The 24,327-nt window shown below is 41.0% G+C and overlaps 1 protein-coding gene across 7 annotated transcripts; it reads right to left on the bottom strand.

Moving 5' to 3' along the window:
• Window positions 1–4,053: 4,053 nt before the first annotated feature.
• On the bottom strand, window positions 4,054–24,282 carry LOC135238997 (UDP-glucuronosyltransferase 2A1-like). 7 transcript variants are annotated; one of them, XM_064307267.1, is made up of 8 exons: window positions 24,133–24,282; window positions 23,041–23,778; window positions 16,419–17,156; window positions 8,909–9,057; window positions 8,306–8,437; window positions 6,595–6,682; window positions 5,616–5,835; window positions 4,054–5,459 (listed from the first exon to the last, which is right to left on the bottom strand). In XM_064307267.1, exons 2-8 carry the CDS (start codon window positions 23,756–23,758, stop codon window positions 5,177–5,179), a joined length of 2,328 nt encoding a protein of 775 aa, XP_064163337.1. In that variant the 5' UTR covers window positions 23,759–23,778; window positions 24,133–24,282; the 3' UTR covers window positions 4,054–5,176. The 7 variants fall into 7 exon arrangements, with proteins under 7 accessions (XP_064163337.1, XP_064163338.1, XP_064163341.1 ...); XM_064307268.1 differs by having other exon boundaries at window positions 16,554–17,156; XM_064307271.1 differs by lacking the exon at window positions 16,419–17,156 and having other exon boundaries at window positions 24,133–24,280.
• Window positions 24,283–24,327: the final 45 nt, after the last annotated feature.

The following is a 24,327-nucleotide window of genomic DNA, read 5'->3' as shown; positions in this document are numbered from 1 at the left end:
TACGTTTTACATACTTTTTGCGCCCAATCAGAAGGCCCGGTTGTTCCAATTTCATCACGTGAATCGCAGTTTCGTCCTTCTACGTTTTCAAATGGGCACTTCCGCAAATGCGGTTTATGAGCAGCAGCTCAGAGTTTGGTGAAATGAGCCGTGAGTACGAGTGAGTACGTTTTTGAATAAACTTTATATTAAAAATAGAAGTATTATTTATAATTTAGTGTTCCGAATGTTCAGAGTAGGCTAGCCATCTAGCTTTCGTGCCGTTTTCAGTTTTTTAATGTTAGTGCGTTTATATCAGTTAAAACGCGGACTAGTAATATTACGGTTAATACAAGAATGAATTGATTAATATATTGCGGTCCTGGCAGCACATTATTCATGTATTTTATCTATTAATGTCGTAATACGAAGCTGGCGTGTACCATTTTTCGTTTTCCGTATAAAACGTAACAATCTCTTGCTTGCAAGACGGATAGCTACCTGTGTACCTGGCCTGAATCAGTGTGTTACATTAGTGTGTTAGCTAGCTGGTTATTTGAAACGGTTTCCTGGTCAGTTAATACGATTAATGTGATGACGCCAGTCAGCCTAGTTTAATCCTTTTCGTCCAGACCTTTCAAATGTATGTGGCATTTCGGTTCTACGCCAGGCAAACGTTGTCCATAAAATGCAGTGTAACGTTAGCTATCTGTGGTTTTGCATAGGTCTGTCATGGAGTAGGCCTAATGTCCTCTCAGCAGCTCCTTTAAAATTGAAAATTAAAAAATGTGTCTGCATATTTGCTTTCATACATGCAAGTGATTGACTGAGGCTAATTCAATGAAGCCTGTGTTTCAGTGCTTGCTTTAGTTATTAATTAATACCTTTTCCATCAATCAGGGAAGAATCTTCGGGGAGTCTGATCCTAAAACCTTCTCCAGAGGCTCTGAGGCTCTTGATCCCCAGGTGCCTCTGGAGGCAGAGCCCCATTCAGGGCGAGGAAGCCAGAGGAGGTGGAGGAGGCAGCACGGCGGGCCCACGTCATCTCCACAGGAGGCGACCCTGGGAACGCCAAACTGGTGCTGAGCCAATGCACCGTGGAGTTTGGCAAGTACCAGGGTCAAACCATTTGCTGGCTTTTGGGGAATGACATGGGCTACGCCATTCACTTGGTGCATCGGCACCAAAGGGATCGGGAGACCAGCGTGTCCGAGGGGCCTCAAATGGCCAACAAGGACGCTCTCACCTGCTACGCCTGCGCCTACCCTGACTTTGGGGAGTTAGTCAGGTTCCACAAGGTGCATGAGGAAGCGCGGTCCCTGGCCAGGAGGGAGCAAGCCTTGTTGGCTTTGGCAAATACAAAGCGGACACGCTGAGGGACCTCTATGATTCGGAGGACAGGAACAAGATCACGTAAGTGCCATAAAATATTGTTTTCTATAGCAGGTGCTCTTATTACAGTTTTGCAGAGAATGCAACTGATTGATAACTTCTTTCAGCTACGTCAAGTGGCTTCGTCGGAAGACACCCCAACCTGGCACTCAGATGGACGCCGCAGTGCAGTATATAAAACGCGGAGACCAGGAGCAAGAGAGCAGTGCCCCGCCTGCCAGAGCCTCCCAGCTCGCTGCAGCCGGCTCACAGGCCCCGCTCGCTTCTGCCATCTCTGCGTTTTTAGGCAGGCGTTTGCTGTCCCCAGGGGAACTACAGGCAAAGGTCAAGAAGATGGTGACCACCAAGCCTGCAGTTCTCACAGGTGTGAATTGCAGCATATTTAATCAAACATATTTCACATTATTTCATAATGCACCGAACATATCCCGTCATATGCATGCAAATGAGGCCTAATAGAAATGTGGGCGTGGTGAAGACCAATCTCGCAGCATTTGGCATGAACGCTCACGAACAAGGGTTGCCAGATGAAGGGCTATCAAAATCTCCAATGTGGCTTTATGTTTTGTTTTATAAACAGTCACAGTTTTAGAATGAAACTTTGTGAGAGTCAATGGTCCTCTACTGTCCAAGAGAATATAAACAAAGGACCTGCAGGAGAAACTATGTACGCAAATGCACACTCATTATAACAGACCACGTTATAGCCCAGAATGCAAACACACACACGCACGCACACACAGAAAGAGAATTAAGTGAATTAAATTAAACGGACAGCCGTTTATACATGTCGAATTAGCTCAATTGTTAGCGAACTAAACAGGCCATCGCCGAGATCAGCTAGGTTATGTTAGCTGGTCTTGCATTACATTTGCACTGGGCTATTAGCGTTAAATACCAGTAGCAAATATGTTATCTAGCAGAACTCAAATTAGTCCCAAACAGATGCCAGGTCTGAACAGATGCCATTTCACCTACTAACTTAAAGCATTAGCAACATTCAGCTAGAACTGCAAACATGCATGTTGAAAGTAGGACTCCATCATTACATTGCAAATACTACTAACTGAAAAGGTCTCCAATGCATCCAGTTCTTCTTGTTAGCTTTTACGGCAGTTGGCATCCCGTATTGTTGCATTCAGTTAAAAATATGAAGGCATACTGAAACGCTTACCTGCTCTTGAACGCTGTCAAACCCAGATTTTCCCACGGAGAATTTGAAATCACAACGACCTTCCAAGAGCACGTCACAGCAACATGCACATGTGATTGGATATATTGTCTACTTCTTGTTTTACAGCGGGTGTGGACACCCGCCACCTTCTGCTTCGGAGTGTGTATCAGACAATAGATTTACACTCAAAAATCCCTTCACCCTAATCTATATTTTATCCTCCATGCTTTACACCGAGTCCTACTATAAAGTCCCCATCCATGTCAGCCACCCCAGAACCCTATACCTGCTTATCCATCATATCCTATATTATAAATAAATAAATAAATTATAATAATAATAATAAACCCTGCATTAATTGGATATAACGTGTTAACGGTCCAAGCGTAAATGCGCAGACAGATAGACAGATATTTTACTGTAAACCAATGTCATTTACAAACGTTCTGACAACCTACCAGTAACGTTTCAAGTTAAGTAAGGATGAGGACTGTGATATAACGTAATTGTTACGTTATTAAATTACATCGTATTTACGTAATTCTATAAAATTGCAGAACAGTCTCCATGAGGACTGGTTATTTTGCGACCATAGAGCAATGTTGTCACAACGTCACCTTTTGGTAATGTTGCGACTTACCAAATTACGACCAAAGTGTAACGTTGTCATTACGTAGCTTGTTCACTTCTGATGACTAAAGCTTCAGGGGTCATTTTGGAACAGCGCTGATACCCGGTTTTGGGATGTTTATTATTTCATTGGTGAAAATTACAAACTGCCCTGCAACTTTTTTTGTATTACTTTAACCAGAAAAAAAATTTAAATTCACAAAACAAAAAGTTTGTATCCATTTACTTCGGTGGCTAATAATGTCCTACTTTGTGACTTCTCTTGTACTGGACTAGGTAGTTTCCCTCAAGGCGAAACATGCCTATGTTCACATACAAGGCAAACAGCCACATTGTGCTTATGTGTCAAGTTTCTGCTTTAAACACTTACCCTGGAGACTCCAGGCTCATGCCACCTATTTCACCTTTTTAAATAATAAGCACTTTCTCCTTTATAGGGTGAGGAGCTCCGCTACCCGGGAGGACCTCAGTGTAAAAGCTGCTCCACCGCATTGAAAGGAGTCGGTTGAGGTGCATCTGATCAGGACACCTCCTGGGCGCCTTCCTCTGGAGGTGTTCCAGGGTTGACCACTAGGGAGGAGCCCCAGGGACAGACCTAGGACACGCTGGAGGGATTATATCCAAAGGCTGGCCTGGGATCACCTGGGGATCCACCGGGATGAGTTGGCGGAAGTCGCTGGGGAGAGGGACGTCTGGGCTGCTCTGCTTGCCCCTTTACCACCGCGACCCTGATCTGGACTAAGTGTTAGAGCATGGATGGATAATGAATAAGCATAACATCTGGCAGTCCCTCTACTGAAGTTTTCAAATTGTATTTTAACAGGTGTACGTACAAGACAAACTCACAAACCCTTAAAATGAATGCGGAATGATACGTGTCAGGTTTCATTGTTCATTTAATAAAATATTGATTTCCGATACAAAACGTACATGTTGTGTCATTGACCCATAGATTGGCTAACATTAATTCCATGAACACAGTACTAATAATCACTTTAATACTACATAATATCGCCAGGAAACCCAGATCAACAAACCCATAAGGTAAACACGTTTTCAAGAATGCCCTACAACTGAACTTGGCATAACATCATTCTCCATACACAAAATTATGAACTAACATTAATCAACCATATTCTTTAACTCATTTTATTTATTATAAATGTAAGATATTGATATTGATCATCTAAGGCAGCTGAAATCAAAATTACTTCATTCATTTTCATGGAATTATTTCTATAAAACAAAAAAAATTTAAGATATTTGAGTGGCTTGTCCCATGCTACTCATTTTTTCTGATTTGTTGGAAACACAAAGTTAAACATGGCACAGCTTATTTAAGCATATATGGCACCAAGTTAATTTAATTCTAATTTATTTGAGGATTGAAAACAGTGTTGGCCATTCTAACAATGAAATGACAATCACACAGAATAATAAATGTAATTAAGTCGTTTGTTATGGATTTTGTAAACTATATTTGCATCCTTTCACAGTGGACCAGAAGACAGCACAGGGTGACCTTCTGCTTAGCCATTTATTAATATAGATAGTGACGGCTACAAAATATTTTTAAATGTACCCTGAATAAATCTGCAAACCCTTTGGTTCCAGAGATCAACTCCACTTAAAATTTCATAGTAGAAATTATTGAGGAGGCATTCTTATCTACACATTTGTTTTTTGTGTGTTTTTTTATTTTTTATTTTTTTTACATAATAATAATAATAATAATAAATTTATTTTATATAGTGCTTTTCATGAACTCAAAGACGCTTTACAATAAGTGAAATGTTACACGTAATGCCCCTATACAGCTGGATGTTCACTGAGACCATTTTAAATGCTTTCTCAATGGTACAACAGTAGCAACCCAGCTGGGAATCAAAACAACAGCCTTTGAGTTGCAAGCACAGTTCCTGAGCCGGTATGGTGCTCTGCAGGTCAGGCCAATGTACGTAAGCTGCCAGTGGAAAGGCGACAGTGAACACACCACAACAATCACTCCTTTTTACTTTTGGCTTTTGATCTCAGGCAACACTTGCGGACGCAGAAGCAGCACGATTTGAAGATGATTAAGGTGACCAGCACCACCGTGGCGAGCAGTGCGGCGAGGACATCCAGACAGTGGTACTGATACCAGGACAGGTTATGGGACTGCACTCTCAGGTGTTTCGCTCCTTTGTTCCGCATCACAAACTCGATCCAGAACACAGCGCGGTCCAGCGGTTTCATCGGCTGGTCGTGGTGGATCCTCGAAAGCCTCATTGCACTTTCTTTGTACCTGGTTTGTTTACAGAAATACAAATGGGAGCAGGCAACGGTTTTTAAACAATGGTGACTCAGAAAACTCTGAAATTACAGCACAGGAATACAGCTTGACTGAAAAGTTTCTTCTGTCGGTTCTGAGCTGGAAAATGATGTTGATAATATGACTTACGATGGGTCTTTTACTACAGTGTTGACAGCATCCACAAGGTCTTGTGCCTGAAAGTGGTTGAAGTCCAGGATGACTGCAGCCCCCTTTGTCTTCATGTGGAGCATGTTGCCCGACTGGTCACCAAACAAGGGGATGCCCACCATAGGGACACCATGGTAGATGCCTTCATATATACCATTGGTCCCTCCATGGGTAATGAAGACTTTTGTCTTTGGATGGCCTTATTGGAACAGCAAAAATCTGGTTATTTTGCTGCTATGACAGAGTGTGAAGAGATTTAAGCTGCTGCATAGACATTGTTTATTGAATGTGCAATTCTTCAACGCATACATCTCATCGCTAGGGCCCTGATTTCCTGGTAACAGAGGTCTGTTGCCTGTAATTAATTTGAAATGCACAGTGCATCTCTGTTACTACTGTAGTTGAACACATGGATTAGAGTGGACAATTCTAACAGTAGGGTAAACAATGGTATATAATACTTTTCCTTGAACTAACATAAAAAAGATGGAAATATGTTGTTTTGCACAACCTGCAAGTTTTATAATATGAGAATTAATTAGCGATCATTTATTAACAAAATGGTTAATAAATGGAGCTCAAAGAAAAGGAGTTCTGCTTCCTGATTAATTAAAAAAGTTTGTACCCTGCATGTATTTGATTTGCAATATTGAACTGAATAACACATTTACACATTTTATAGTTCATCCATATGAAATTGCCTTTTTTTAAACATTCTATCACTAGTTAACATAAAAAATGTCAATAGTGATTAACTCCTTCCTGTAAACTGACATAAAATTGCATCTCAGGATTTCTGAGAATCTTAGGATTTCTTGAAATGGTTTATGTACTGCAATGGGATGACTGTTAATGATCGCACAGATGGCTAAATGTCTAGTTTTGCTTCTTTCAGAATATTATAAAAACCCAGGCACAGAAGGCATAGGGCTGAACTGTATACAGTAAAATACCATACCTAACAGATCATTCTGAGGAATCCAGTCATAAACTCTAGTGTTGGGAGCCAAAGTGTCTGGCTTCTCCCCACTGTATCTCCAGAGAACCTGTGGACAGAACACAGAACACTATCAATGTTGTTGGATTATAAAAAAACTGCTTTGCTTTTCAGTTACAAAATTCTTTAGGATCTGGACATTTTTGAAATCACACAAATGAAAAGTATACAAATGATCATACTGTTGATTTGAAACATCTATCCACAATCTCTACCAGCAATTATCATGACAGCAGACCTGCCAACCTGCACGCATTTTGTGTACCAACCACGCAATGCTTGGTCAAAATACGTAGGTACGAAATGCCAGCTGAAACTACGCAAAAAAAAAAAAAATAAAATAAAATATATATATATATATATATACAATATACAATTACAATACATATATATATATTTTCAAGGGGTATATCCTAATGAGAGAAATGTGTGTATATAGTTAGCCATAGTAGTAGCTCACATACGATTTAGCCTCGTTACGAGACGTGTGAATAACTGGAGTAATTTATCTGCAGTAACTCAAACGCTACGGAGACTCCCTGTTCAAACATTGAATCGCGCACTGGTAACGTTGCAAATAATTCCTATTATTGCAGCCAGTTACCCGACCAGCGTTGCAGTTAGAAAATAATCATGACGTCAGATGATGAGGATACTAACAAGGAGAGAGCGAGAGCAGCAGACGTACTAAAAAGAAGCGAGGCCATGCCCCCAGAAGTTCCTCGCAAAATATCAGGAGCAATGGCCGTGCCTTCGGCCCTCAAAACTTCGCACCATGCATTTTGCACATTGTGCAATTATGATTTTAACATTAGCCACCAAGGAGCTTCAGGTAATAATTTAGCTAAACCTCTAGTTACAAAGGCCTACATTCCTAGATAATTTTTCAATTGAATACTTTTTTTTTCATTAGGCCTATATTATGTGTGCCTATATAAGCTGATTCAATTATTTAATTATTAAATAAAAATGGAAATCATGAACAGAAACTTGGTTTTATTCATAATTGACTGTTTTACATCGCAACATAAGTTTTTTTTCTTTTACATTACACAACGCAAGTTTCTGTAAATACTTTAAAATGAAAACATATGTTACAATATACGAAATTAATTATTTCCATTTGTATAATAATTCAAATAATTGAATGCAATTCACTTATGGTTATGTTTGTATAAGCACACGTATCATATAATGAAATATTAATCATGAAAAAAAATTGTTTTAAGCAGGTGTACTCAAACATTTGACTTGCAAGTATATCATAATATAATGCAGTGCAAGTGATATTTTAGAATCAGGTCAAATTATACCATTTTTGCCTGATCACTTCAACAGTCAAAACTAGAATTATGAAAAAAGGCTTGTGTGTTCATGTGTGCGTGCAAAGCGAAGTGGTACATGCGAAAGCATGTGAACTAAGCGCAACACTGACTGTTGTGGTACTCAAAATATTTTCCTGAGGTTGGCAAGTCTGTGACAAACATGCAATAAGACCTAAAATATGTTATCACATTAAATGGGTTTAATCCATGACATACAATCATATTTTTCTGAAAGCAGAGTGAACTTATACTCAAGAGGCGATGAAAACCCCTCTCGTGAGATTATTCAAAATTAAATACCAATAATGCTACATAGGTATCATTGTAAATAGTATGAGATATTTTACCTTTTGTGGCACCTGTCCCAGAGCAGAAGCAATTGTGTTTCTTCTTTCTTTGGTGAGATTCTTTACCATTGAACCCAAAGAAAACACCACAACCCCATCTTCTCCGGAGGTCTGCACAAATTCCTCCATGTCCTGAGGTAAGACATAAAAGACCACTCCATAATCACATTATTATGGGGGGAATGGGGGTTTCATCAAGTAGGATATACTGTGTGTTTTATGAATTATCGTACTTATTCATTGTCTTTATCTTGGTATTATCTTGTGCTTTCAATTGTTTCTCACATGATGAGTCCATGTCCAGCATGAACATCCACCAGTGGAAAGAGACATACCATACAGTGGGTGGCTCACTGGTGTGTTTTCATGTTGAAATCTCTAATTTCACACAAGTATAACACAAACAACGTGAAAAAAACTGAATGGCAGTTGGCTTCTTTGACTGGTGCAGGTAATTAAAGAAAAGTACAAAGTACCTACTTTATGATAGCAATAAATGCAGTATTGTTTTACTGGGTAACGTCATTCAGTCTCACACATAACATTTTTTATGTTTACACAAACAAATTTAGTTGAAATTGGATTTCACAGTTGCGCCCTTACTTCAGGCAGAGGCTTAGCAGGCTTACAGTGAAGGCCACCAACAAATTTGAAGTTTGGAAGAAAAGGTCGGGGATATTCGAAGTCCCAGTAGGTACGGATCAACCAAATGTCAGCCTTCCCTATGACCTCACAGAACGACGTGGGCTTGCCTGTTAAGAGAAACCTGAGTTACACCTGTTGCTTTAAAATGGATCAAAGGCAACTGAAAACATGTAAGTCAGGGCTAACCTTACACCTACTTTAGCAAAGGCAAAGTTCAGAGCTGCACACTCATTTATGCTGTTTAGCAGATAAATACTCAAGCAGATGATTTATGAATCTGTCCCATAGTTCACTGTTGTAAAAAAAAAAAAAACTCTTCAAAGAGGTGAAAATTAAAGGTGAATAATTTAACTAATAATTACACTTCAAGAAACATTTTACTCACTAGGATTAGTTCACTAAGACTACTTTTCTCTTTTAAGGGATTATCAATATTCTACCAAGATGATTTTTGCAGTTAAAGAGAACTTGCCAATTACCAGGTCACTCATACTGACATACAACACTTATACATACAGATATAAACATTTGATCTGGAACAATGTGCAGTTAACAAAAATACTCCAAGGTACATGTCCCTGCAAGGATGTGTTAGTTGTTATGGATAAAAATGTATTGCATTCGTTGATTTTTACCTGTAATTTCACTGTAATGTTTATCAATTTTGAAAATACATTGTAAATTAAACACTGTTGTATGAAGGGTGTACAGCAGGAAATTCTTCAGTCGCTCCACAAAGGTCATGTTGTCTGTGTACTGTACAGGAGGTGCAGGAACATATGAGGGGGGTGCTGGCATCTGGCCACAGAGTCTCTCAAAAACATATCCAAACGAGATCCTCAGGGATATCACTAGGGGGATACCGAGCTTGTCCGACAGCAGGTAACCGCACGGCATCATGGGATCAGTGAGCACCAGCTCGTACTTGGACTGGTCCAGCTTGTTCAGGAGCTCCTCATTCCGGAACATGTCACAGCACATCTGCACTTGCAAGGCAGTCATTTTCTCCATCAGATCCATGACCTTCAAGGCTGTGCGCAAGACGGAGGCGTCGACTGCTTCATACATCCAGAAATGGATTAGTTCCTCCGAGATGCTGTGGACCTCTTTGGCGCTGAATGGCACGTCGAAGATCTTAAAGTGATAAGGATCTGCCTTTGTGTACTCCACAGACGGAGAGGCAGAGCTCACCAGCACCGTGACGGTGTGGTTCCGATTAACCAGCTCCTCCAGGATGGCACGCATGTTCAGCCAGTGGCTATACTCCCCTGGAAAAACCAGCACGTTGCCTGCCTGGGTGTTCATAGACCCAAACAGCAAGAGAAAAGGAAGAGGGAGCAGTGGCTTTGTGCTGGCCATGGCAAGGCTGCTGGAACAGTCAAATGGGGTGGAGTGCTGTGTATTCAGGAAATCACTTGTGTCTCATGTGAGTTTATGCCAGTTCAAACCCTGTGTGATTACTCACTGGTTTCAAGTTACAATAGGGAAGGAGGAGAGGACACCAATGGGAAAGAGGGTATAAACAGTGCTGTAGCACTGTTATATCAGCAGTCTGATATAAAAACAGACTAGCTGTCTTATTTAGCATGACCATTTAAACCACTTCTTTAGATATTGGTGCCCAACGTGTGGCTGAACATGTCCAATTCCCACCCAAATTTAGAATTTCCAATGAACTATTTGCAACTGCAGCCACATTCAGGCATGATCCTCACGGTCGATTTGGGACAGTACAGACATCCGCGGTTCTCCTCCAGAACACAGTGTTGCCAGCCTGCTTCTTATCAAGCTTCAGCCCACAGCCAAGCTCACATTGAGTGGAGCTAAAGCATTGCTAACCAACCCTGTTCCTGCAGATCTACCGTCCTGCACTTTTTTCATTTCAAACCTAATTTGGTACACCTGATTCTACTAATTAGCAGCTCAACAAGATGTCTAGCTGTTGAATGAGGTGTGCTTTGTTGGGGTTAGAGTGAAAACCTACAGTACAGTAGATCTCCAGGAACAGGCTTGGTTACCACTGAGTTAGAGGAAGACCTTTCATCAGTGGCTTTGGCACGTAGTCCATGGGTGCTCTGTTGGCCAGTAGGGGTCATTAGAGAACAAATTAAACGTTGATCCTTAACCAACTGAACCCCCCTGAACCCTGGATGACGCAATTGCCCATTGCCCTATAGAGTTACTTGCCACAGTTGGCACCGGCACGGTTCATATTCGATCCAAGGCTGTGGAGCTCATCCATGCACCACAGTGTGGTGCCTTATCCAAAACATTTAAACCTCTTAGATTTATTGAACAGTTTTTATTTATTTGACTGATGTCTTAAGATTTATTTATGAATGAAAAGCATGCATCTAATCAAGTGTATAAAACAATAAACTGTGTGGGGACTGTAACTGCAAATGTGGAGCAGTTGAGCAGCACTGTTAAAAAAATGGAAGTTATTCTGCAAAGACATATACCATTGCTCAACAGATAGAGAGGCCATTTTGGATAAGTTATATTGAAGTATCCATCAGATACAGCTTAACTATTCACTAAGGTGTCATGAGTTATTTATAACAGCATTAATCTAAGCCTTCCAGTTGGTTTTCCTAAATGGTTTTCTTTTTCCGTGGAGAGAGGTAAAAAAAGTTTTTTGTTATAACCATTATTTCTTACCTGTCATCTCAGTGAAAAATGTGTCCCACATTGTTCCAAAAATATGAAATAGTATATCCTGATAAAAATAAAATAGAGAATTTTTCAGTCTCTGGGAGAAGTCCATTTCATCAGTATACAGCATACCACTACTTGGAACATAAGAGGGTGGTGCAGGCAGTTGTCCACAGTGCCTCTCTATGGTGTTACCGAAGGAGAACCTCAAGGAAATAATCAAGGGTAGGTCCAGGGTCTCAGCAAGGAGCTCGCCGCAAAGGAACATGGGGTCAGTCACTAGAACGTCATATTGGGCCCGCCTCAACTTCTCCAGCAGCTCTTTGTTTTCGAACAAGATGCGACAGAATGCTTTGTTTTTCTCTGCGGACTTCTCAATGAATTTCTTGATCTTCAGGAAGGCCTGGATGTAGGAATCATTTGCAAAATCATACATGAAGTACCGGAGAAAATCTTCCATTATGGCATTCAAGTCTTGTGCCGTGAAGGGCACTGGGATGATCTCGAATCTGCAGTTGGACGACTGGTTGCCTGTGACGGTTGGAGTAGCAGAGTGAATGAGCACGGTAACCTGGTGCCCCTTCTCCAACAGCGCAGTCATAATGTTCTTCATGTTCAGCCAGTGGCTGTATTCCCCTGGCCACAGCAGGACCTTCCCACTGTATGTGTGCTGCGCTAGGCACAACACCAGCACCAGCACCGGCACAGACTTTCCAATGCAAAGCATGACTGGAAGCAAATTTAATTCTGAAAACACAAGTCATCCACACCACTGCATTTAACCTGTGGGAGGATTACTTTTACTGGAGTGCTGCCAGAAACCTTGAACTCTTCAAACACTGGAGATTTAAAGGGGCAGTTCACCCTAATCAAATAATGGCTTATTTCCACTTGTCTGGGGTGACCATCTACCCATACAGATAGTTTTGCTGAGATTTGGCAAGTTTTCTATATATCTGCTGCAGCTCACCACAATACAATGACCTCAATGGACCCATTGTTTGTGGCAGTCAAAACACCAAAGATTTACATGAGAAAAACTCAACAGAAACGTCTCTTTCCAAATGTAATGACACAGTTACTCTTGAACATCCACAGACCTTGTTGTGCACGGTTTCATTGAAAAATACTTTCTACCCAGGTGTTTCAGCTGTATCTATCTCTGTAAAGTCTCACCCAAAGCATGCCAGTATTCTGGGGTGCAGTGTCAACGTTGCTTTAAAATATTGCATCATGTTATTACTTTTTTAAAATAGCATTGTGGCCATTTCACAATTGCAACAACTGAGATGACATGAAATTGTGCTACTGCAGAACTACATTTGACTCTGTCCAAAGCACACCATGGATAAACTCCAATCACAAAATATCAGGACACATTACGATTGCGATGTGATGTTCTGCCAGGCCTGTATTGCAGCCATCATCAGCTCATGCTTGTTTCGAGGGTACTTGTCTTACGTTCTCTCATTAGCATATGAAGCGCATGTTCAGTTCGATTCATATTGGGTGAATGACTTGGCCAGCCAAGAATGTTTCTTTTTTTGCTTTGAAAAACTATATATATGTATTAGCACTATGTTTGGGATCACAGCCTTGCTGAAGGATGAAGCACTGTCCAATGAACTTAATGGCATTTGGTCGAACATGAGCAGACAAGATGCTTCTATATACTTCAGAATTCATTCTGTTGCTGCTATCAACAGTCAACAGTTACACAAAACAATTGAGCCACTACCTGTGAGAGCCATACATGCCCAAACCTTAACACCTCCACAAACATGTTTCACATATGAGAGGGGTTCTTTAGATCTTTGGCAGTTCCTTCTGGTTTCCACTCTTGCCATCACTCTGATACAAGTCAATCTTGGTCCCATCTGTCCACAAGGCCATTTCTCAGAACTCTGCAGGCTCGGTTAGGTACTTCTTAACAAACTGTAACCTGGCCATCCTGTTTCTGCACCTAATTATTGGTTTGCATCTTGCAGTTTAGCCTCTGTAATTCTGTTTGTCGAGTCTTCTACAGACAGTAGTCATTGACACATCCAGGCCTGCCTCCTGAAGAATGTTTCCGATCTGTCAGACAGTTGACATTCCAATTTATCCCAAAGGTGATCGATGGCGTAGGGATTAGGGCTCTGTGCAGGCCAGTCAAGTTCTTCTACACCAACCTCAGCAAACCATTTATTTACGGACCTTGCTTTTTGCACAAGGGCATTGTTATGCCGAAATAGAAAAGGGCCTTCCCCAAACTGTTGCCACAAGGTTGGAAGCGCCCAATTCTCTAGAATGTCATTGTATGCTGTAGCATCATGATTTATGTTCACTGGATCAAAGGGACTGAGCCCAAACCATGAAAAACAGCCCCAGACCATTATTCCTCCATCAAACTTTATAGTTAGCACTATTTGGGCCAGTACAGTTGGCACTATGCATTCCAGCAAACCTAGATTTATCTGTCAGACTTCCAGATAGTGAAGCATGAATAATCACTACAGAGAACACAATTTCACTGCTCCAGAGTGGTGTGTTTTACTCCACTCCAGCCGACACTTGGCATTCTGCACGGCGATCTTAGGCTTGCGTATGGCTGCCAGGCCATGGAAACCCTTTTCATGAAGCTCTTGATGAACAGTTCTTGTGCTGACATTGTTTCCAGAGGTAGTTTGGAACTTTGCAGTTAGTGTTGCAACTGTGGACAGATGATTTTTATGTGCTACACGCTTCAGCTCTTGGCAGTCCTGTTCTGTGAGCCTGTGTGGCCTACTGCTCCTATACATTTCCACTTCACAATAACAACACTTACAGTTGACTGAGGCAGCTCTAGCAGAGCAGAAATTTTACAAGCTAACTTGTTGGAAAGGTGACATCCTATGACAGTGCCACGTTGAAAGTCATTGAGCTCTTCAGTACGACACATTCTACTGCCAGTGTTTGTCAATGGAGATTGCAAGGCTGTATGCTTGATATTATGCACCTGTTAGCAATGGGCGTGGCTGAAATAGCTGATACCACTAAATAAAAAGGGTGTCCGCATACTTTTGGAAATGTAGTGTATATGTACATACAGGCCAAAAGTATAAGGCCACCTGTGTTTTTTTTTTTTTAAACTTTAGGTAGAGAAAAATTCAGTTAATATATGCACATTTATTGAATAACAAACCAAAGTATAAACCTTAAAAAAAATTCTATCTACAAAAACACAAAAAGATGAGTTTTACTTTAAAATAATCTTAGACTAGAATATGTCTTTAAAAAATCTTCCTCAAAATGACCTCCTTTGGCATTAATTACTGGAAATCTATCCAATAATGTTGCAAATGGAGGGGTTGGAGGGAAGTTTTTTAAAACCACAGGTAGCCTAATACCTTTGGCCTGCAGTGTGAGTTAAATAGACACTAAAGCTGCAAGAAATATGGCAAAGAAGAAGGTGTTAGGCTTAGTGTAGGACCAAGAAAACATATGGTGGTAAGGTTATTCCCTGAGAGAAATTTCAAAGAAGCTTAAGATTTCCTGGCACAGTGTTCTGTGCACACTCAGAAGGGTCCAGCTGATGGGCAGTAATATATTAACCATACATTAACTGTTAGCTAGCTGGCTGGGAACTAGCTTGTGAAAAGGACAAATGCAACAGATATTTCACTATAATTAAGACAGTGAAATAGCATTCTCATCACAGGAAGATCAGGTCCATTGCATTTGGTAAACGGTGCTTGGCCAACTGAGAATAATAAAGATTTGTTTTCCAAATAATAATCCTGAGCCTGACAGACGCAAATTGTGGGCACATAATTGACTACAAAAGTTACATTTGCAGGAAGAAACTGGGACAAAATTAATGATAACCTCCTTCTGGAGGCAATACTATGGACTCCTGTTGTATTCATTCATGACTTTTCCACCTTACAAAAAAAAGATTGTCTCAATCTCATCCAATACAGTCAGTGGTTCAGGTGGGTTTGTGGTTGTAGTATCCTTCTGGACTTACAAGACAACATGTCCACAACAGAGCAGGAACTACTCAACTGCTGTAAAACCCACCCGAGCCCACAATCAGCTTTGGATACGGGCTGAACTTCCTATTCATCCTGAGCTATTCAGCACTGATTGATCGGATGGATGTAGGGTCCCAGCATGTGAGAAATTGAGTCTTTAGAGAAAATGATATGAAGAAAATACAACTTGAACTTTAAAAAATTGCTTTACAGTGTACATAAGACAAAATCACGGTAACACAAGGACTTGGGGATTTGTGACTTGACTTGACTGAATGCTGTTATCTTGGGACTGACTTGAGAAATGCTCTGTATTATCTGGGACTTGACTTGTACTTGGACTTTATGATGACCAGCATAACTTGTGATTTGGTCAAATCTTTGTTTAGTGGCTGCATGTTAAGCAAATTAATTTATCTTCATAGTCCTCAGTTTTGCTATGTAGATAAAGCAGTCAGTGTATAAAGCAACAGTGTGGGGCCAGTAACTGCAAATGTGGAGCAGCTGAAAGTGCTGTTAAAAATTTACAGTATTCTGCCAAAACACATACCATTGCTCAACAGATTGAGAGGTCATTTTAGGTTACGAATTGAGCTGTGTACATTACATATACATATATTAGATTACATTCATGGGGGCTGAAAGTATTGAACTGTATGTATATTTTGGATAGTTGTATTTAAATATCCATCAAATACAACTTAACATTTCACTAATGCGTTATGACTTATTTATAACAGCATTAATTTAAGGTTTTCTTTTGCCTTGGAGAGAGGTAAGCAAAGTTTTGTGTTTAAATTATAAGTATTCTTTCTTACCTGTCATCTCAGTGAATAATGTGTCCAACATCATTGTTCCAAAAATATGAAATAGCATATCCTGAGAAAAATAATATAGGGAATTTTTCAGTCTCTGGGAGAAGTCCATTTCATCAGTATAATGTATACCAATACCTGGAACATAAGAGGGTGGTGCAGGCAATTGTCCACAGAGCCTCTCTACGGTGTTACCGAAGGAGGCCCTGAAAGAAATAACGAAGGGTAGGTCCAGGGTCTCAGCAAGGAGCTCGCTGCCAAAGAACATGGGGTCAGCCACCACAACGTCATATTGGGCCCGCCTCAACTTCTCCAGCAGCTCTTTGTTTTTGAACAAGGCCAGACATATTTCCTTGTTTTTCTCAATGGTCTTCTCAAAGATTGCCTTGAACTTCAGGAAGGCCTGGATGTAGGAATCGTGCTCGTACAAGCTGTACAGGAGCATCTCGTCCACTAGGTCATTCGTGTCCTGTGGCGTGAAGGACACTGGGATGATCTCAAAGCTGCAGTTGGACGACTGGTTGGCCTTGATGGTAGGAGTACCAGAGTTAATGAGCACAGTTATCTGGTGCCCCTTCTCCAACAGCGCAGTCATAATGTTCTTCATGTTCAGCCAGTGGCTGTATTCCCCTGGCCACAGCAGGACCTTCCCACTGTATGTGTGCTGCGCTAGGCACAACACCAGCACCAGCACCGACACAGAGTGTCCAATGCAGAACATGGCTGGAAGCAAGTGGAATTCTGAAAACACAAGCAGCGCATTAATCAATTTCGCATGTGGGAGGATTACTGTAATGTTGCCAGCAACCTTGAATTACGCAACAGCACGCAGAAACACGTGGCTGGGGGAGTTCCCAAAGAAGGTTGCTGCATGTTTTTGCATGCAGCATTATTGCCATCTAGGTTCCATGTGCATTCAGCCCTTCATTTTAACTGCTGCGATACTCATGTGGACACTGGCATATTGTCCGAATGACATGTTTAGTATTATTTGCTGTTGAAAGTTGCTGTTTTCAGAACATAACCACATGTCATCTGCTATTTTGCTGCTGTTTTTGCTAGGGTCCGTTTAGTAACCGAGGCTGAGACTCACCTTTGCACCCTTGTATAACATGAAACACATCAAGTTTTACGACTAAATAACTGTTCTTAGCGTCTCAGGAGGGAGAAAGACAAGCAAATGCTGCAGGTCCCAGCAGGCAGGAAATGCTCTTCATTGTTCCAGGCCCCTCCTCTGCCCCGCACACACAAAAAAAAGATTCCTGAGCCCTGGAAAAAGGCGGGCCTGAGCACAATGAATAACCTTGTGGGACCGCAACATTTATCTGTGAAGTTACCTGTGAAACAACAAGAAGAAACGGGCAGAAAAAAATCTGCGGGGAACGTGTAATTTATTTCTTTATGAATAAAAGTTATTGGTGATGATTGATAATAATATATAAAGACCCAGAAGCACGCAGTCTGAACCAAATATTTGCTTGAAGTTACAATCTCGAAGATCTCCGTTTCGTTCTCTTTGGCGGTACCAATGGCGAAAAGCAGTAATTGCAGGTGTGTTTTTGGACCTCACTTCCCAGATATCCAACCGGATCCAACCAGTGTCGCCTGTGTGACGTCAGTCAGTTGGCACCTGGGCCACGCCAACTATAACACTTAGGCTACTATTTAATGAAAAATGGTTGTTATAAAAGTAACGTTATGTACATACTTATTCATTGTCTACCATTAGGCTAACTTAAGCTGTCTTTACACTGCCGAGCCAGGTTAAAATGCTGTAGCAGACCTGGGGTAGAATTAGTGATGATCAATTTCCACAGACGTTCTTTTTCCACCTTTTGCCGGGTATGAACATCTTTACACTACAGAGAAGAATTCGCTGTGGCTCGTGCACTTATGTATCTCGTGCACAATAAACACTGTCGTTCTCGTGAATGATTGTTGTGTGATATTTTTGAAACCCCGCCTTGCAAAATGTTATCCCTGGTGTTTCTGGTTTTGCTAGCTAAACTGTTCGAGAATAAAGCTGAACTGGGTGTTAAATTAGCAATCAGAACAAGAATAAAACAAAAACAAAGGAGATTTCATCGAAAAAAGGGCATCAAGGCTGAATGCGTAATAAAATAATAACAACGCGAATCCATACTGTCGTATTTTTTATTTAGTTTTCTCCGGCTTGACATCGTTACACTGAAATCAGACCTGGCTCTGCTCCACCTATACCCCGGGTTAATGCTCTCTGTAAAGACGGCTTTATTCCGATCATTATAATATACTGATGAACTGATGATGTAAATAACGGTAACGTTAAGGCCAGTTCAGATCAATGATTCGCAACGAGACGAAACGGTTTTAGAATGTTGCAGAGAAAATTGCAGCGGTGTGAACTGGTTATCTGCAGAGCGTCTGAAGCCTTCGCCTGGGGTTTCAAAAGACCCAGCTTGTCAAATCGCCAAGTGCAGTTAGAACGTTTACAATCAGACGTCTTGGAATTTTGCAAGTTGCATCCGTCTCGTTGTGAATCATTGATCTGCACTGACCTTTAGTTACCTACATTGCAACGTTGCAACAAGGTAGCATTGCATTCGAGATAAGTTTTGCGAGGTCGGTACCAGTCGGTAGCGTTTAGCGTTTTTTCTGATTGTTAGCTGACATTAGATTGTGTTCATTACATTAGCTAGCTAGCTAGCTAACGCAACGTTACCTGATATGAGAGATGGCTACTGTGCGCAACTTTGTCTAAACTAATGTTGCCTTTCTTGACATGGTCCGGTAGCTGGCGTTAGCTGTGCAAATAGCTAGGCTATTTTTCACAACTCCGCACATTTCATATTACCATTTCTTTTGGCAAATCAATTAGGGCATCTACTTTGTTCACATCAGATGTAATTTTAAAACAATTGATTAGAGCTTTAGAACAAATTTATTTCAGCTTTATTTCACTATTAGAATTCCAGTGGGTCAAAAGTTTACATACACCCAGTTGACTGTCTCTTTAAACAGTCTGGAAGATTCCAGAAATTGATGTAATGACTTTTTAGAAGCTTCTGATTGGCCAATTTTCATAATTAGGAGTTAATCGGCACCTGTGGCTGTATTTAAGGGCCTACCTTTAGAGCCACTGCCTGTTTGCCCTTGATACCATGGGTAAATCCAAGCAACGCTGCCAAGACCTCAGAAAAAATATTGTGGACCTCCACTAGTCCAGGTCCTCCTTAGAAGCAATTTCCAAACAACTGAAGGTACCACGAGCATCTGTTAAAACAATTGTGTACAAATATAAAAATCTTTGGACCACACAGACACCGCATCGTTCAGGAAGGAGGCACAAATTAACTCCCTGGGCTGATTGACTTTTGTCCAAAAGGTTCAACTGAAACCTGAGACAACAACAAAGGAACTGGTGAAGGAGATGGAGGCATCAGGTATGAAAGTATCTACATCCACCATTAAGAGAATCGTACATCACCATGGCTTGAAATGCTGTCGTGCAAGGAAGAAGCCCCTACTCCAAGATACTCCGGCATAAAAAAGCCAGATTGAAGTTTGCAGGTGATCACCAGGACGAAGACCTAGCCTTTTGGAGGAATGTTCTCTGGTCAGATAAAACAAAAATTGAACTTTTTGGCCATAATAGTCAGCGCTATGTATGTAGGAAAAAGGGTGAGGCTTTTAATTTGAAGAACACTATCCCAACTGTAAAGCATGGGGGTGGCAGCATCATGATCTGGAGGTGTTTTGCTGGAAAAGGGACTGGTGCACTTCCGAAAATAGATGGCATCATGAGGAAGGAGGATTTTCTAGAAATACTGAATACTGATACACCTCAAGACATCAGCTAGAAAGTTAAAACTTGGTCACAACTGGGTCTTCCAGCAGGACAATGGTCCTAAGCATACTTCCAAAGTTGTAACAAAATGGCTTAGAAATAACAAAATGAAAGTATTAGAGTGGCCATCACAAAACCCTAACCTGAATCCCATAGAAAATGTGTGGACTTAACTGAAAAAGCATGTCTGAGCATGGAGGCCCACAAACCAGTTACACCAGTTCTGTCAGGAGGAATGGGCAAAAATTCTGGCAAAGTATTGTGAGAAGCTTGTGGAAAGCTAGCCCAAGTGTTTTATTCAAGTTAAGCGATTAAAAGGCAATGCCACCAAATACTAACAAAGTGTATGTAAACTTTCGACCCACTGAAAATCTGATATAGTACATAAAAGCTGCAATAAATAGCTCTTTGAAATGACCTCTTATGGAAATAAAGTAGATACATTTCCTATGTTATGTCAATTAGGGTATGGAAACATGAAATGTGTGTAGTAAAACATTGAGTTTGAATGTCTTTAGCCTAGGTGTACAAAACATCATCCCCCCTCCATGAGGGATTGTATTGCCATGTAACAAGTAAATCTGTCCAAACAGGTTTAGCAATGAGTGGGCAGTGTTCCTTGTATGGAGGTACATAGTGGGAGAGCCAAGATAACAGTTCAGAATGCTTCCTGCAGAGACTCCTGCGGTGGATATTTTTTCAAATCCACCTTTTCAGGAGAGGTCTAGTAATTGTATGCCTCGGACTTACTTGGGTTTCTCAAGAGACCTAGTTTTTTTTTAAATAGAGCACAAACAGACATAATTACTGTGGAAACAGAAAGCTGAACATCTGAAACTGGTTAACCAAATGGATTAATGCCTACACACACAATACTTATTCTTTATTACAATGAAAAACATTTTGTTTAAAGACTGGAAACACACAAATCTGCCTAAATACAGAATTTCAAAACTTCTCGACAGTAAGTTGCAAGTAGGCGAATTTTGGAAAACTATCCCCTTTGTGAATACTAAACATACAGTACAGAATGGCACTTATCAAGGCAGACTCTCAATGAACATTTTCCATAGTAAATATAGAAAGAATCAAGAGACAAGATCAAAACAATCTCAATATTTTCCCCATGATGTAGAAGTTAGCCAAAAGCTTGCTGCATTCAAAGAACGGTGCTATGCACAGAACAAGAAATAAGCTCTAATGTGTTATCGCTGTTTCTCAGAACTCTGCAGGCTCGGTTAGGTACTTCTTAACAAACTGTAACCTGGCCATCCTGTTTCTGCACCTAATTATTGGTTTGCATCTTGCAGTTTAGCCTCTGTAATTCTGTTTGTCGAGTCTTCTACAGACAGTAGTCATTGACACATCCAGGCCTGCCTCCTGAAGAATGTTTCCGATCTGTCAGACAGTTGACATTACAATTTATCCCAAAGGTGATCGATGGCGTAGGGATTAGGGCTCTGTGCAGGCCAGTCAAGTTCTTCTACACCAACCTCAGCAAACCATTTATTTACGGACCTTGCTTTTTGCACAAGAGCATTGTTATGCCGAAATAGAAAAGGGCCTTCCCCAAACTGTTGCCACAAGGTTGGAAGCACCCAATTCTCTAGAATGTCATTGTATGCTGTAGCATCATGATTTATGTTCACTGGATCAAAGGGACTGAGCCCAAACCATGAAAAACAGCCCCAGACCATTATTCCTCCATCAAACTTTATAGTTAGCACTATTTGGGCCAGTACAGTTGGCACTATGCATTCCAGCAAACCTAGATTTATCTGTCAGACTTCCAGATAGTGAAGCATGAATAATCACTACAGAGAACACAATTTCACTGCTCCAGAGTGGTGTGTTTTACTCCTCTCCAGCCGACACTTGGCATTCTGCATGGCGATCTTAGGCTTGCGTATGGCTGCCCAGCCATGGAAACCCTTTTCATGAAGCTCTTGATGAACAGTTCTTGTGCTGACATTGTTTCCAGAGGTAGTTTGGAACTTTGTAGTTAGTGTTGCAACTGTGGACAGATGATTTTTATGTGCTACACGCTTCAGCTCTTGGCAGTCCTGTTCTGTGAGCTTGTGTGGCCTACTGCTCCTATACATTTCCACTTCACAATAACAACACTTTAGAGAAAGTCTTTAGAGAAAATGATATGAAGAAAATACAACTTGAACTTTAAAAAATTGCTTTACAGTGTACATAAGACAAAATCACGGTGACACAAGGACTTAGGGATTTGTGACTTGACTTGACTGAATGCTGTTATCTTGGGACTTACTTGAGAAATGCTCTGTATTATCTGGGACTTGACTTGTACTTGGACTTTATGATGACCAGCATAACTTGTGATTTGGTCAAATCTTTGTTTAGTGGCTGCATGTTAAGCAAATTAATTTATCTTCATAGTCCTCAGTTTTGCTATGTAGATAAAGCAGTCAGTGTATAAAGCAACAGTGTGGGGCCAGTAACTGCAAATGTGGAGCAGCTGAAAGTGCTGTTAAAAATTTACAGTATTCTGCCAAAACACATACCATTGCTCAACAGATTGAGAGGTCATTTTAGGTTACGAATTGAGCTGTGTACATTACATATACATATAATAGATTACATTCATGGGGGCTGAAAGTATTGAACTGTATGTATATTTTGGATAGTTGTATTTAAATATCCATCAAATACAACTTAACATTTCACTAATGCGTTATGACTTATTTATAACAGCATTAATTTAAGGTTTTCTTTTGCCTTGGAGAGAGGTAAGCAAAGTTTTGTGTTTAAATTATAAGTATTCTTTCTTACCTGTCATCTCAGTGAATAATGTGTCCAACGTCATTGTTCCAAGAATATGAAATAGCATATCCTGAGAAAAATAATATAGGGAATTTTTCAGTCTCTGGGAGAAGTCCATTTCATCAGTATAATGCATACCAGTACCTGGAACATAAGAGGGTGGTGCAGGCAGTTGTCCACAGAGCCTCTCTACGGTGTTACCGAAGGAGGCCCTGAAAGAAATAACGAAGGGTAGGTCCAGGGTCTCAGCAAGGAGCTCGCTGCCAAAGAACATGGGGTCAGCCACCACAACGTCATATTGGGCCCGCCTCAACTTCTCCAGCAGCTCTTTGTTTTTGAACAAGGCCAGACATAATTCCTTGTTTTTCTCAATGGTCTTCTCAAAGATTGCCTTGATCTTCAGGAAGGCCTGGATGTAGGAATCGTGCTCGTACAAGCTGTACAGGAGCATCTCGTCCACTAGGTCATTCGTGTCCTGTGGCGTGAAGGACACTGGGATGATCTCAAAGCTGCAGTTGGACGACTGGTTGGCCTTGATGGTAGGAGTACCAGAGTTAATGAGCACAGTTATCTGGTGCCCCTTCTCCAACAGCGCAGTCATAATGTTCTTCATGTTCAGCCAGTGGCTGTATTCCCCTGGCCACAGCAGGACCTTCCCACTGTATGTGTGCTGTGCTAGGCACAACACCAGCACCAGCACCGACACAGACTGTCCAATGCAGAACATGGCTGGAAGCAAGTGGAATTCTGAAAACACAAGCAGCGCATTAATCAATTTCGCATGTGGGAGGATTACTGTAATGTTGCCAGCAACCTTGAATTACGCAACAGCACGCAGAAAAACATGTAGCTGGGGGAGTTCCCAAAGAAGGTTGCTGCATGTTTTTGCATGCAGCATTATTGCCATCTAGGTTCCATGTGCATTCAGCCCTTCATTTTAACTGCTGCGATACTCATGTGGACACTGGCATATTGTCCGAATGACATGTTGAGTATTATTTGCTGTTGAAAGTTTCTGTTTTCAGAACATAACCACATGTCATCCGCTATTTTGCTTCTGTTTTTGCTAGGGTCCGTTTAGTAACCGAGGCTGAGACTCACCTTTGCACCCTTGTATAACATGAAACACATCAAGTTTTACGACTAAATAACTGTTCTTAGCGTCTCAGGAGGGAGAAAGATCAGCAAATGCTGCAGGTCCCAGCAGGCAGGAAATGCTCTTCATTGTTCCAGGCCCCTCCTCTGCCCCGCACACACAAAAAAAAAGATTCCTGAGCCCTGGAAAAAGGCGGGCCT

This window comes from Anguilla rostrata, chromosome 14, assembly GCF_018555375.3.
Source record: "Anguilla rostrata isolate EN2019 chromosome 14, ASM1855537v3, whole genome shotgun sequence".
In the NCBI taxonomy this organism is placed as follows: domain Eukaryota; kingdom Metazoa; phylum Chordata; class Actinopteri; order Anguilliformes; family Anguillidae; genus Anguilla; species Anguilla rostrata.
This window is presented reverse-complemented; position numbering and strand designations above follow the sequence as displayed.

Bases quoted from the DNA above. Each gene is read 5' to 3' on its own strand.
- LOC135238997 (XM_064307267.1), bottom strand. From the start codon at position 23,758: ATGTTCTGCATTGGACAGTCTGTGTCGGTGCTGGTGCTGGTGTTGTGC. The intron at 17,157-23,040 runs GTAAGAAAGAAT...TTGTGTTTTCAG, and splicing joins ATTATTCACTGAGATGACAG to AATTCCACTTGCTTCCAGCC. The intron at 8,438-8,908 runs GTAAGGGCGCAA...GTCTTACCTCAG, and splicing joins CTGCTAAGCCTCTGCCTGAA to GACATGGAGGAATTTGTGCA.